General features: G+C 40.8%; 1 protein-coding gene across 1 annotated transcript in view; it reads right to left on the bottom strand.

The window, feature by feature from the left end:
* Nucleotides 1-14,968, bottom strand: part of DNAH8 (dynein axonemal heavy chain 8) — a 310,125-nt gene that overhangs the window by 169,249 nt on the left and 125,908 nt on the right. Inside the window, 7 exon segments of the mRNA XM_030314553.1 lie at nucleotides 635-796; nucleotides 2,564-2,698; nucleotides 3,702-3,809; nucleotides 3,897-3,983; nucleotides 6,178-6,365; nucleotides 9,416-9,594; nucleotides 12,605-12,777. Coding sequence (XP_030170413.1) covers nucleotides 635-796; nucleotides 2,564-2,698; nucleotides 3,702-3,809; nucleotides 3,897-3,983; nucleotides 6,178-6,365; nucleotides 9,416-9,594; nucleotides 12,605-12,777 — 1,032 coding nt within the window.

Below are 14,968 nucleotides of genomic sequence, written 5' to 3'. Positions count from 1 at the left end.
GAAGCAAAGTAACACTCCCAGATTCCTTGGGCTCCATGCCCATGAAGGTACCCAGCTATGAGTGATATTGCCAGACTGACACAAGAAGCTTGTGAGATCATTCCATCTCCCCGGCTTTTTATATAACCTGTCACCCTCTCCTAACTGTTCTTGAGATTCTAGTTACCACCTGCCCTAATACCAGCTCTAGGTAGTAAATTACAGCTTGTTTCCTGCCAGGCAGGGTAATGCCATACTATCTCTCTGGGGCCAACACATCCTCCTGAGGACTCTTCTTGCAATGATGTGTTTTAATTTAGTTTCAGGGGCGCCCGGGTGGCTCAGTGGTTTAAGCGTCCAACTTCGGCTCAGGTCATGATCTCACAGTTTGTGAGTCTGAGCCCTGCGTTAGGCTCTGTGCTGACAGCTCGGAGTCTCGAGCCTGCTTCGGGTTCTGTCTGTCTGTCTGTCTGTCTCTCTCTCTCTCTCTCCCCCTCCCCCACTCACACTCTGTCTCTCTCTCTCTCTCAAAAATAACCATTAAAAAATTAATTTAGTGTCAGCATTTACATTAAGACTAATACCCTGAGCTCTTCTCTTCAAATGGCGATCTTTAACAACACACACTTAGCATAACAGATTAAAATTTCTTTACCTGCACAAGTTTGAGATTCCAGGGCGGGTGGTTAATCAAACCTTCTATCTGAACCTGGTTGGCCACTGCAGCTTGCAGTTCCTCGTACGTACTACTATCCAGCTGCAGTCCTGGAAACAGGTCATTGATTAAGCTGAGGAACAGGGGTTCGTCTTCATCAACCTAAGAGGGCAGAATAAATTTACTTCTTCAGTCAATTAATAATTACTGACCAGTTACGAAGCTCATGGCACCTACTATCACTGCATGCCCAGAAAATCATGTATTACTCTCCTAACCAGACTTGGGTCCTGTAGACCCAAGTCCTGAACACCACCACTGAATCCACGTTACCTACAGCATCGTACCCAAAGCTCTTTGGCATTCAACATCCTCTACAATCTGCGGCTTCAAGGTTTGATCTCACTACTTTATCATGAATGTGCTGCTTGTCACAAACAGGTGTATGCATTAACCTTAAAAATATGCAATTAGTAGTCCCAACCCCATGAAAATAGAACTATTAAAATTATATTTAATTATAAAATTAAAATTTCATTTAAACTGCCCGGCTCATCCAACATTGGCTGGAACACTCCGTCAGAGCAGTGTTCGGCCATCCTTAATAAGCCGTAGGTTTCAGTCAACTGACCCTAATCCTCATTTGCTACGTCTTTAACGTCTCCATCACCCCATTCCCAGCTGCTGCCCCCTTCTGATTTCTCCTTATCCTCTGGGACTCTTCCGACACCTTCTGGAATTCTCTTGCAGCTGTTTCAAGAACACACTATTACCAAGGGAGGCGCTAAGGTGTACTAGAAGGGACAGAGGATTTGACATCAGAAAGTTTTGTGGATTTTTGTTCCAGCTTCTCAACTGACCATAATTGTGGCTGAGTCCTTCGAACTTGGTTGCCTCATAAGTAAGATGGCAATAAGCACACGAACCATTCATATCCCACAGTGTTGCTGTGAGACTCAAACAACACAATACCCCTGAAAAAGCTTTGTAATACTAAAGAACTACACAGGTGTTAGTTGTTAGTTTCTATAACTAGAACTGAGCTTCCTAAGAACCACTTCTTCCTCAACATTGCATTCCCAGGGCATTGACACAATATGTAACACATAAAAGCCCTTGAATAAATCCCACACACGCCTGTCCGTCAGCTACTTCAAAGAACCTGGCTATAACTGTGACAAGCGTGAAAGCAGCAAGATAATTATTATCATCTTCATGGCAAACTTTCAGTGCACTTTTGGAAAACAGAAATGGTGTCGATGGCGGGGGAGAGACATAGCTGAAGTAAGTTCAGACGTGTTCTGAGAAAGCAAAAGTTCTCATAGTTCTCTGTGAATCCAAGAAACCTGGACTTTCATGTTTAGAATTTGTGTTACATTCTAAGTAATAGTAGAAGACTGGACTAAGGGGCTCCTGGGTGGCTCAGTTGGTTGAGCGTCCAACTTCAGCTCAGGCCATGATCTCACAGTTCGTGAGTTTGAGCCCAGCACCAGGCTCTCTGCTGTCAGCACAGAGCCAGCTTCACATCCTCTATCCCCGCCGCCCCCCCCCCACCTCTCTCCTGCTCATATTCTCTCTCTCTCTCAAAAATAAATAAAAATATTTTTTTAAAGACACAATTATAAAAAAAACAAAAAAGAAGTCTGGACTGAAATTTGGGGGCCAGAACCCACCAATGGTTTTATGGTTCACAAGTGGTAAGGGCCCATGTTGGGTATACAAGGTCACAGACTTTTTGTCTTCTGGAAGCACAGGGCTAGCTTCACATACCCACTGTCCCTGTCGTTACTAATGCTCAGCTCCAGCTGAGCCAAACCCCCGCATTTCGGCTAAGTGGGGGAAAGAACAGGTGAGAATCTTGAAGGAGAAGCGAGTTCAGGGAAGGGAAGGATACTGAAGGAGAAGTGAGTTCAGGGAAGGGAAGGATACCAGTTTGGAAAGGTTCATATCTCTCAGTCCTCTCATGACAGTGCTTAGTTCACTGTCTTCTGGTCTGGCTCTTTTTTGAGATCCGAGTGTCCTCAAGACAGATAGGATATTTCTCAACCCAAAGTCGTAATGAACCTAAGACGGGGGGAGAAAAGATTGTTTAATTGACCAATCCTAAATGCAGACCCACTGTATACACATAGGTGGATATGCTGATCTGTAAACGCTGCTGTGTGCAGGGGCTCAGCTTCAAAGTTCTATGAGCTCAAGTCTTTCACCTTTCCTTTGACTGCAGATTAGTTTTAAGTTTATGTATTTATTTTTGAGAGACAGAGGGCGTGCGCACAAGTTGGGTAGGAGCAGAGAGAGAGAGAGAGAGAGAGAGAGAGAGAGAGAGAATCCCAAGCAGGCTCCGCACTGTCAGTGCAGAGACTGACACGGGGCTCAAACTCTCAAACCATGAGATCCTGACCTGAGCAGAAGCCAGACACTTAACTGGCTGAGCCACCCAGATGCCTCACAGTAAACAGATTTAAATTTGCCCTGTTGGTTACACACTCTGTGATTCCATGTCTATAACATTCTTGGAATAACAAAGTTATAGAGATGGAGGGAAAATAGGGGCTGCGAGCGGTTAGGGATTCGGAAGGGTGGTGGGTGTGGCTATGAAGGGGTAGCAGAGACAGAACAGTCCTGTTTGCTGATCGAGGTGGAGGTTACATGAATCTGCACGTGACATAATTGCATAGTACTACACACACACACACACACACACACACACACTACACTACACTACATATGTGCATACATAACTGGCAAACTCTTAAACTCTGTGGATTGTACCCACATCTGTTTTCCGGTTTTGTCATTTATAATTGTAGTTGTTACAAAATGTCAACCATGCGGAAGCAGGGTTCACAAGACCTCCTCTACCTTTCTTTGCAACTTCACTGAGACTCCATAATCATTTCAAACTAAAAAATTTTAAAAACACATACAGACATAATTATAAATATATCTTAGAAAAGAGTTGAGATTTTTTTTTTTTAACTCACTGATTAACATCTATCAGGGTAAAACTGCCAAGTAAAAAAAATCACGTTCAACAGGTAGGGAAAAGATTGATTTACAAAGTTACCTGTTTGGTAAGTTGCTCTTCGCAGAGTTTGTAAAGAACATAAAACTTTTGAGCCAAGACGATGTTTTCAAGAAAACCACAGCTTGCAAGTTTAACTCGCATAATGATCTGAAAATTAAGGTCATGAGATTTTTCAACAACTTAGAGAAAAACAAGAACATAAATCATATTATGCTTCCAAATCCCAGTGCCTACCTGTCTATCTGGAACCATCATAGCAACAGTTCTAAACTGAATTTTTAAGTTTTCTGGTAGTTCCTGGCGCCCAGCATACCCAGGGTTCTAAAAGTTAAAATTATTTTAAATTATTGATGTAATGTTCATTTCATGAATACAAACACATTCAAATTCCTAGTTCATATTCTAAGGTGGTATTGAAAAACATTAGATTCATAAAACGTCCCTCCTGTCTCAAAAATACGTATTGGACTATCCATATTTGTTAAGGTCACATTACCCCCTCATGCATAATTTCCATTTCCATTATACTAACAAAGCCATACACACACACACACACACACACACACACACACACTTCATGTAGCAAAAATTAAGCTTCTGTGTATCTATTGGTTAAGAAAATAGAAAAGAAAGATACATAAACACTAGGATAATTATGGTCTAACATAGGTTATTGAAAAAGGAAGAAAATTCAGGATTTCATATGGATCAGTTTACTTAGGTAATTCTTATTTTATCTTTTCCATTATTCTCCATGGTCAGAATTATAGAGTTCTCTGGCTGATTTAAAAAAAAGAAAAAAAAAAAAAAAACTCCATTGGAGTGAGGGGAAATAAAGATGGGAATGGTGGGGAAAATATCGAAAAGGACGAAAGTAGAAGCGGAAAGGAAGCTAGGGCCTCACGAATAGCAACAGGTTGAGTGCATCAGACCCAACAGTTCCAGGGGAGAGGTTAGGGATTCAAAGACTAGTCAGGCAAAGAGGGGTTAGTTATTTTAGGAAAGTACATTAAGAAGCCTTCAGTCCCTAAGCATTTCGTGGGCACTGTCCATTGGCCAGATACCTTCCTCAGTCCTGGGAATACAGAAGTTACTAGCTGCCTCTCAATATTTCTTCTTTTCTCTTTTCTCAGTCACAGAACCCTGGTTGCAAACTGGGTGCATCACCACCCAGATAAAACACTACATTTCCTAGCCTGCCTTGCAGTTGGTGTGATTAAATTTGACACTGGAAGATGCAAAGGGGCACATAATACGATGCTTGTTTGAAGGGAGTTGATTCAATCAATTGGCTACAGCAAAACAGAGGTGCTTCTGTAGCATCTTGGGTTATAAAGGTGACTTGAAGATAAAAATCATGATGGTGTAGAAACGTAGAAGGATCTTAAGAGAATAAATCTTTATGTGTTAAGCTACTATTTTTCATGGCTCAGTTATTTACAGTCTAATGTAATACCTAATTGATATTTCCAATATTATTCTTAATCCAAGGGAAATGTTACTCTTCTTTTAAATTATTCTCCACCACAGTATCACACAATAAAACTTTTCATCCCATTTCCTGAGTTATAATAACTAATCACTTCTGGATTATTATTATTTACCCCTGAGTGTTTTGCTTATGTTTGCTTATAATAAAGCTTATCAGAAAATTTCCTAATTTTACTTTCTATAATCTTTGTCCACTGAGACATTTAAAATTCAGATTACGTTGTGTTATCTTGCAACATAAAGATTTAACTATACAGAAAACATACAAAAACATTAAATAAAACTGGTTCAACATTAACATCACTTTTACAATTCACAGACTTTTCTACTTATTCATGCTTTTGGTTTTCTTTACTAAATGTATCACAACACATTGCCCTCAATCACACGGTAACTGAATTTGTTACAATTGTTACAGGTTTTTGGTGAATTACTTTGGCTATTTTAAATCATTTCCATCATCCTTTATTATGTGTCAGAGAAAAACCCAAGTACAAAGGTTAAGTAGTTAGATTTTGACATTAGACAGACAATAACCTCTTTCTCTAACTGGCTACGTGACTTGAACAGGTTTTTAAATCTCTCTGAGCCTGAGATAACTCAGTTACAACATCCACCATACAAATGAGGTACAGGACTACATTTGCCTGTTCTTTTGAAGTTAGGTGTGTTCATCAACCTACAATAGACATGCGACATGAGAGAGAAATAAATCTTTGAGGTTTTGAGCCACTGAGATTTGGGGATTGTTACTGTGGCTAGCCTGTCTGATATAACACAAAACATTTACCCCAGCACCTTACACATAATAAGTGCTCACTAAACAGTAGCTAGTATTACCATTAACATTTTGCTATTTCATCTTCTCTCAAGGTTATTTTTACTACTCAAAAAATCATATGACAAGAGGGAATAGCTCATGACCTCTGAATAGTCATTGATTTACTAATTAATATATGCTTTATTTCATTTAAATCTATAGCAATTAAACCAATAGAATTGCATTTAAAGACCACATTCTTACCATTGTTAGGAAAATTCCAAATTCTGGATTCAAATCAACACAATCACCATCAGAGAAAATGAACTGTTTTCTTCTCTCTTTTCTTGCTGTCAGAACAATATAAATCTGTTGGGCTGCCACTGATAATACAGGCAATTCTATTCTGTTAAACTCATCAAAACAGCCCCAAGAACCTGATTGTGCAAGACCTGGTATGAAAAAGGATTAATTTCAAAAGGTTTCTTTTGTAATACACCTTCTTGGTAGCAATCATTTCTCTAAAGTGCTCTCAAACAATTCTATATAGAAATACAATTTATATAAAGTTTCATATCTGGCTGTTTATAAAGACATATTTAATTCCAGTGATATAAAGGGGTTTAATTATTTGTACATCATCATGAAAATAGGGCACTGCCAAAATGAAAGAATAGACACGTCATCACACCCAGGAATGCTGGAAGATGATAAAACCGGATTCAGTGGGGAAGGAGGCTGAAGGAGCCACGTTTGGGGAAACAGACAAAATAAGGCATGCCCTGTCTGCATCAGATTATTCTGTTTCTTTCTTGTTGCAATGACAGATACAAGGGGATGCAGGGTGAGATAGAAAACGGTCAAAGGGATTTTTATTTATTCCGTTCAAAACTCAATACAAAGAAAGACTTCCATGTTATGAACATTACTCCTATCTAATCTCTTAAGGATGAAAACCTTCATTATCTTCAGCTGCATAAAATGTTCTTCTTTCTTTTATTACTGTCCCCCCGCCCCAGTTTTTCTTCTCTCTCTTTTGGGCATTTCCATTATACAGATGTTGGAACTTTTATATGTATCCCTATTACCCTTAGGCTTTTCTGTCAAACCTCCCATTTCTTTCTCTTGTATTCAATGTATTTATTCTCTTGGCTAGACAGTTTAACTCAAAAAGAGGTTTTTAATTTATTCACGTTTTCAATTTCATGTTATTCCAACTGTTACTTTGTTCATAGCAGCCTGTCTTTCTTCCATCAGTTGTATGTTATAAATTATTGAATCCCTCTGAAGCTAATGATTTTATTTACTCTTTTCTTCTGTTTCCTCTATTAATCACTTTAGCGGTCTCTCGGCCGTTTGGGGCGCCTCCCTCATTTCTTCAGATATTTTATGAGACTTTGTTACCTTTGTATTGTTACCTCTGTATCTTTGTATCTCTATGTTTCCTTATCTCAGATGCCAATCTCTGTTTGTAGGACCTCTGCGGGTGATTTGGAGGAAGGAACTGGAGAGGCATGAGAGCTTCCCCTCGGGGTCTGGGGCTCGCAGCCTGTCCTGGGTGGGCGGTTTGCCTCTCTGACACGAGCCCCCATCCGAGGTTTATCTGTGACAGGACTCCCGCTTCAGAGAGCTGTGCAACATCGTTTATGCAAAGGAAACACTGGAGCCAGCCACTTCCTTTTCTTTTTTCTCTGTCATCTCCTATCATTTTGTGGCACTCTAGGATTTACCTTGTGCTCTGTTGGCTGCTCTCAACCATCCCCAACCTTCAAGCTGGGAGTGATCCACAGAAGACCACTTCTCTTTGATCAGGACATGATTTTCAGGGCTCAAAAATGTTTAACAGGCAACTATAAAGAATAATATAATGTATACCCAAGCACCTACCTATCAAATCTTAACAATTTGCTTCAGATTTCATTCTAAAGAATAAAATATTAGAACCACAGTTCACATCCATGTATGGTTCTTTGGATTCACACTCCCTCCTTCTCCAGAGGGAACCTCTGTCCTGAATTTGATGCCAGTGGTTCCAGGTGTACTTTAAACTACTGCTCGTGGGCGCCTAGGTGGTTCAATTGGTTAAGCGTCCGACTTAGGCTCAGGTCATGATCTCACGGTTCGTGGGTTCGAGCCTGGCGTCAGGCTCTGCGCTGACAGCTCAGAGCCTGGACCCCGCTTCGGATTCTGTGTCTCCTTTTCTCTCTGCCCCTCCCACACTCACACTCTCTCTCTCTCTCTCTCTCTCTCTCAAAAATAAATAAACATTTTTAAAAACCTTTAAAAAATAAACTACTGCTCACTTGCATATATTCATGGACACTATATATTTTGTGTATTCAAGATTTATATGTATCTATCTACATGTATAGGTCTATAAAATACTGTATATATCTTCCTGAAACTTGATTCATTTGGTCAGTATTATTTTTCTGAGATTTATCTAAGCAAATACACATAGATCTAATCCACTATTTTTTAATGTTTTATTTATGTTTGTTTATTTCTGGAGGCTCCTCAAAAAATTAAAAATAGAACGACCCTATGACCTAGAAATAGCATGTTTTATTTATTTTTGGGAGAGCATGAGTGTGGGAGAGGAAGAGAGAGAGGGGGACAGAGGACCCAAAGCAGGCTCTGCTCTGTCAGCACAGAGCCCAATGTAGGGCTTGAACTCACAAACCGTGAGATCATGCCCTGAGCCAAAGTTGGATGCTCAATGGACTAAGCCACCCAGGTGTCCCCAGAAGTTTTTAATTTAGAGTAAGCAATGTATCAATCTTTCCTTTATGGCTTGTGATTTTTGTATTAAAAATCCCTTTCTCTGAGAACAAAGATATTTTCATTTATTACCTTCTAAAAACCATATGGTTTTGCTGACCACATTCAGGTGCTTAATTCCCAGAACTGATTTTTATATATGGTGTAGGCATCCAGTTTTTATATATGTAGGGATCCGATTTCCTTTGTTAAATACTAATCATCTCTTGCCCCAGGATGATTCATTGTAAAGTCTATCCCTTCATCACTGATTTACAATACCACCTTTGCCATACGTCAAGTGTCCTTGGCCCATTTCTGCATTCTCTATTATATTCCACTGGTCTATTTATCAATCTCGGCTCTGAGTTATGCTCTAAATGAGATCTTTCATTTCAGCAGGATCTAATGCAGGAAGGGGGAACCGCATGTGTCATGGGTTTGCTATCTTGATCTTATCCCCTCCACCATTGTTTCAGGCAATAACAAATTGATTTCATTTTCACAATCTAATACACATTCAACTCATGGACTAGAGTGCCAGCAACAGTATTGAACCGTATGAAACTGACGATATCCAGCCATTCTTGACCCAGAAAAAAGAATGGCAGTATGACATGCATCAACCTATACTAATTTCGGTTACATGGGATAATATCACTTTAGGTTTTATCAGAAAATAATGTTAAAGTGCAATCAAAATACATTCACCAAAAGTAATTTAACTGTGTTTGACACTTACCTTTAAAAATCCTTCCGAGCCCTCTGAAATCCATTTGATCTGAGCAGTTAAACACAACCACATATTTTCCCAAACACCTTCCCATGTCTTTCGTGGTTTCTGTTTTGCCAGTGCCCGCGGGTCCTGCCGGAGCTCCTCCCATGTTCATTCCCAAAGCCTGGGCTAAAGTGATATAGCACCTGCAGACGTGAATCAGATAAAGCACCATGAGTACGGGATAACACATTGTTACAGTAGGCACAAGTCAAAGTCGAATGTGACTGGAATGGGCCTATTTATTTTAGAATTTGAGCCCCCCACTTAAAAGAGTCAACCAAACAAGGCTGGAATACTTGATATCCATTAAAAGTAGTGCAGTGATTACAAACATTTTTTAGGACAGGGGTGCCTGGGTAGCTCAGTCAGTTAAGCATCTGACTTCAGCTCATGACATGATCTCACGGTTCGTGGGGTTCTGTGCTAACAGTTCAGAGCCTGGAGCCTGCTTGGGATTCTGTGTCTCCTTCTCTCTCTGCCCCTCCCCCCACTTGTGCTCTCTGTCTCTCAAAAATAAATAAATGTTAAAAAAATTTTTAAAAACATTTCTTGAGACAAACTTTCCTTTTTTATTACTTTATTTTATTTATTTTGAGAGACACAGAAAGAGCGTGTGTGCATGCATGAGTGGGGGAGGGGCAGAAAGGGAGAAAGGGAGGGAGAGAGAGAATCCCAAGTGGGTTCCATGTTGTCAGTGCAGAGCCCAGCCCAATGTGGGGCTCGTGATCCCATGAACTGTGAGATCATGACCTGAACCAAAATCAAGAGTCGGCCACTCAACTGACTGAGCTACCCAGGCACCCCTGAGACAAACTTTTTAAACTCCTCAACCCTGACTTAAAATCTTCAGGCCTGGGGTACCTGGATGGCCCAGTTCATTAAGCTTCCAACTTCAGCTCAGGTCATGATCTCACGGTGCCTGAGTTTGAGCCTTGCATCAGGCTCTGTACTGACGATGCAAAGCCTGCTTGGGATTCTCTCTCTCTCCCTTTCTCTGCCCCTTCCACACTCGTGTGCTCTCTCTCTCTCTCTCTCTCTCTCTCTGTCTCTCAAAATAAATAAATAAACTTAAAAAAAAAAAAAAAACTTTTAGGCCTTCCTTCTACTGTGGTCAGGATAAATCGTGAGGCAGAGGACCAAACAAGCAGTGCTATACTGGCGGATATTGAACAACTCCAGGAAAAAAATAAATCAATCTGATTCTCATGTTTGCTGATTTCTGTGGTACAAATACTTCCACCAGGGCCAATGACAAGCTACCAATGTGATCCCACAAACTTGGGAAGAGATGCACACAGTTGACTCTCACAAGCTGGTACAAGCCAACTCCAGCACACCGTGGCAAATAAATCATCTTACTACGAAATGTTTCACTCGTTTAGGTAAGTGTAAAGAATGATATAATGAATCTACTTGTATCTATGATGCAGCTTCAGTTATATTTGTTCCAGATCTAAGTAAAACTGAATGGAGCTTGGTGGAAGAGGAAACACATTGACAAGTTTATGCTACAAGGGCACTGGGCATATAGAAGGGGGTTGGATAAATCAAGAGGACAGTAAAGATGTAATCTGTGTCATAATCATGCAGCCCTATTTAAAGTAACCGCAGAACTAACTGTTCTATGACCCAAGTCAATTCTACATATACCGATTGGGCATCTTCTTTTTTTTTTAATTTTTTAATGTTTATTTATTCTTTTTTTTTTTTTTTTTTTAAATTTTTTTTTTTTCAACGTTTATTTATTTTTGGGACAGAGAGAGACAGAGCATGAATGGGGGAGGGGCAGAGAGAGAGAGGGAGACACAGAATCGGAAACCAGGCTCCAGGCTCCGAGCCATCAGCCCAGAGCCCGACGCGGGGCTCGAACTCACGGACCGCGAGATCGTGACCTGGCTGAAGTCGGACGCTTAACCGACTGCGCCACCCAGGCGCCCCTAATGTTTATTTATTCTTGAGAGAGAGAGTGTGTGTGTGTGTGGGCCCACAAGCAGAGGAGGGCCAGAGACAGGGAGACACAGAATCCGAAGCAAGTTCCAGGCTCCTAGCTGTCAGCACAGAGCCTGACGGCGGGCTTGAACTCAGGAGCTGTGAGATCATGACCTGAGCCGAAGTCGGATGCTTAACCAACTGAGCCCCCCAGGCGACCCCTTATTGAGCATGTTCTATGCACAGTGTATTGAACTGGGTGTTGGAGGATATGCAGAGATGAATAAGGCCCAGTTTTGTCTGGTGTCACACATTGGAAAGAAAGAACTGTGAGGAGATCGGCCATTGGCTGATTATTTGTACCTGGCCAAGGACCTTCACTTTAGGCATCAATCTCCACACTTGGAAAACCAGGAGGCCAAATTACATCATCTCCAAGGTCCCTTCCTTCTTTACAATTCTAATGACTTCTTTTACGGTGCCAGAGAGGTTCTTCCAGCTTGCTGTCATTCATTACTACATTACTCTCTTAGTCAGCATTCTAACTTGCTTTCATTCTTGTATCTTTTTTACTTCACAAAAACTTAATGTACATGTACGTTTAAGTAACAGCTATGGTTATTTCATTGGTAGACTGACTTTGATGAGCTAGCATGGACCTAACCTGACAGCAATATGCTTTTGTTAATATTTCAAATGCAACTTTTTGTTTTGTTTTGTTTTGTTTTAGAGACAGCACACAAGTCAGAGAGAGGGGAAAAGGAAGAGAGAGAGAGAGAGAGAGAGAGAGAGAGAGAGAAAATCTTAGGCAGGCTCCACACTCAGTGCGGAGTCCAATGTGGGGCTCAATATAAGACCATGAGCTGAGCCCAAATCAAGAGTCAGATGCTCAACAGATTAAGCCACCCAGGCACCTCTCAGATGCAATTTTAAAACAATTTTAAGTACATCATTTAATTACAAAATGGAATAACAAGGGCGCCTGGGTGGCTCAGTCAGTTAAGCATCAGACTCTTGGTCATGATCTCACAGTTCATGAGTTCGAACCCCACATTGGGCTCTGAACTGACAGCGTGGAGCCTGCTTGGGATTCTGTCTCTCCCTCTCTCTCTCTGCCCCTCCCCTCTTCATGTTCTCTCTCTCTCTCTTTCTCTCTCTCTCTCTCAAAATAAATAAACATTAAAAAGAATTTTTTTAATGGAATAACAAAAACTCAGTTCCTACCTATCTGTTAATGGAGTGATAACAAGACGATCAGTGCATCCCAGAAATTCATTTTGGTAAATAAAATCCACATCTGTAATAGACACTACAGTTTGATCCAAGTCTTCCTTAAAATAAAATCTACTCTGTTTCAGCCATTCAAAATCAGTAACTGATTTGATATGCATTTTTACCTTAAAAACATGAAATACAAAGAGATTACATACTGAATTGCAATAGCACAAAACACAAGCATATAGGCAGTTTTTATTCACTCATTCACGAACTGGTTCATTTATTTAACATATATCTATAGAGTCCCTCCTTAGGCCCGACACGGTCCTCGGTGAACAAAGACAGACAATGGTTCTTGTCTTCTGAAGCTGATCAAAAAAAGACAAAAGACAAACAGATAAACAAATAATTGGAATAAAATATGAAAAGAAATTCAGGGTTCACAGAAATATGTAGCAAGAGGACCTAACATAGTCTAGGGGAGACTGAGAGGGATACTTGGAGAAAGAAATATTCAAACTAAAACCTGGAAAAATAGTAGGAATTACCAAGGGAAATAAAATGAAAGCAAATTTTAAAAAAGAGGGCACAATGTTTTAGGCAAAGACCCAGGAGACCTGGTTGCATGTTCAAGGAACTCAAAGAAGTTCAGCGCAGCTGAGGCATCCAGGAGTCTTGAGAAAGAGTTGAGGCTTCATGGGACATGGAAACAGGGTTGGGCAGTGTTCTCATGGCAAAGGGAAGCCACTGAGGGGATTAAGCAGGAAGATACACAGTCATATATGCACCAGTGCCTTCCTCCACCAGCACTGTGGCCAAACCAACCAACCTGCCGGATCATCAGTCTACCCCTATGGGCACGAGGTACTGGGCTCCCCACAGCCATACATGCAAGTGATAGAAACCAGGGAAGCACATTTAGGAATAACATCCTGCCACAACCACGTTCTCAGGTGCTTCATGATTCTCCATGGACAACCTTGGAGAAAACTTGGTCCTGCCCACTCAGGAGAATCAACACGGGAAAGAGGCAAATGATCCCCTTCACTGCTCTTAAACTCGGTCCCTCTTCCAGGTCATTCGGCTTGACCTTTGGCAACCCTGCAGTGTACCTGATCTCCAACTAATCAAGTCTCCACCCTATTTAACAGTCTTGCTTTTTGTCATTGTTTCATTGTTCGTGATGACCTTGCTTTCCCCCTGCAGCTAAGAATTCTGGCTTCCAGCAGAAATCACAGTTTGGATTCATCACCTTAAAGTGCAACTGTCAGGTGACATGATCCAGTGCCATCCCTGGGGACTCTGCTCCCCAACACAGGACCTGCAGCCATGGAGAGGCCATCAACTAACTAGCTAGTCTCAGTAATCCATGAAGATGGTGAGGAGGCAACAGAAGATGAAGAAGAAAGAACAGCTACTATTTGTTGAGTTCTTACCATATACCAGGCTGTTCTAAGCATCACACAGGGAAAAATAAAATGCAAACATGCTGGCCATGAGATCTCATTTTACTTGGGATGCAGAGGGACCATGAGTTCAACAGTAGTTAAGACAAAAAGAAAACAGTTCCGTGGCTTTAACTGTGTATGGGTTTTTTTCTTTTTAAAACTCCATTCTGCATGTAAAGTAAAACTTTGCTCAGCACTTTAAAGAATTTAAAAGAAATTTAAAAGAAATTTCTTCCATGGGATTTCAGCTTTAAGAGTCCGCGAGGGATGTACAGACAACACCCTAAATGGCACGCCTTTAGCAGATACAGTAATGGATTCCATAGGAGTTCTTGAGGTGGACTTCAAATAAACAAAGTCAAAGTGTGACAGTAACTGCAATTTGGTGAAAGCAAATCTGTAGAAGGCCAAAGAAATATGGTCTGAGTATGCAGCTCTCTGATGATTAGCTTGACTGGAAGATCCAGAGACAAACCCTAGAGCAGTGTTTGGTCAACTTTAACATGCATATCAATCACCTGGGAATTTTGAAATGCAGATTCTGATTAAGTAGAGGGTGGGGCGGGGGAGGGGACTGGAGATTCTGCTTTTCTAACCAGCTCACAGGAGATGCTAATGCAAGTGGTTGGTATATAATATAATTTTGAGAAGCGAGGGTCTAGATTCCAGGGGAATAAACGGACTGCATGTCCTTCTCAGCCTTCCATAAATATTACCTATCTGATCAGAACTTTTGACACAAGCTTGAAACAAGTAGTCTGTGATCATATTCTGTAAAAAAGAACCCCAAGTTGCATGAATTACACGTCTCTGGTGAAGAAAAGAGATACCTTTAAGATGAATCAAATCAAATCAAATAAAGCAACAGTAGTTAAAGACAAAGATAGTCAAATGGCGGTATATCAAATGGTGGCACGTAGGC

The sequence above is a fragment of the Lynx canadensis genome, chromosome B2, assembly GCF_007474595.2.
Source record: "Lynx canadensis isolate LIC74 chromosome B2, mLynCan4.pri.v2, whole genome shotgun sequence".
Classification (NCBI taxonomy): Eukaryota; Metazoa; Chordata; class Mammalia; order Carnivora; family Felidae; genus Lynx; species Lynx canadensis.
The sequence above is the reverse complement of the archived record's forward strand: the minus strand, read 5'-3'. Positions and strand labels throughout refer to the sequence as shown.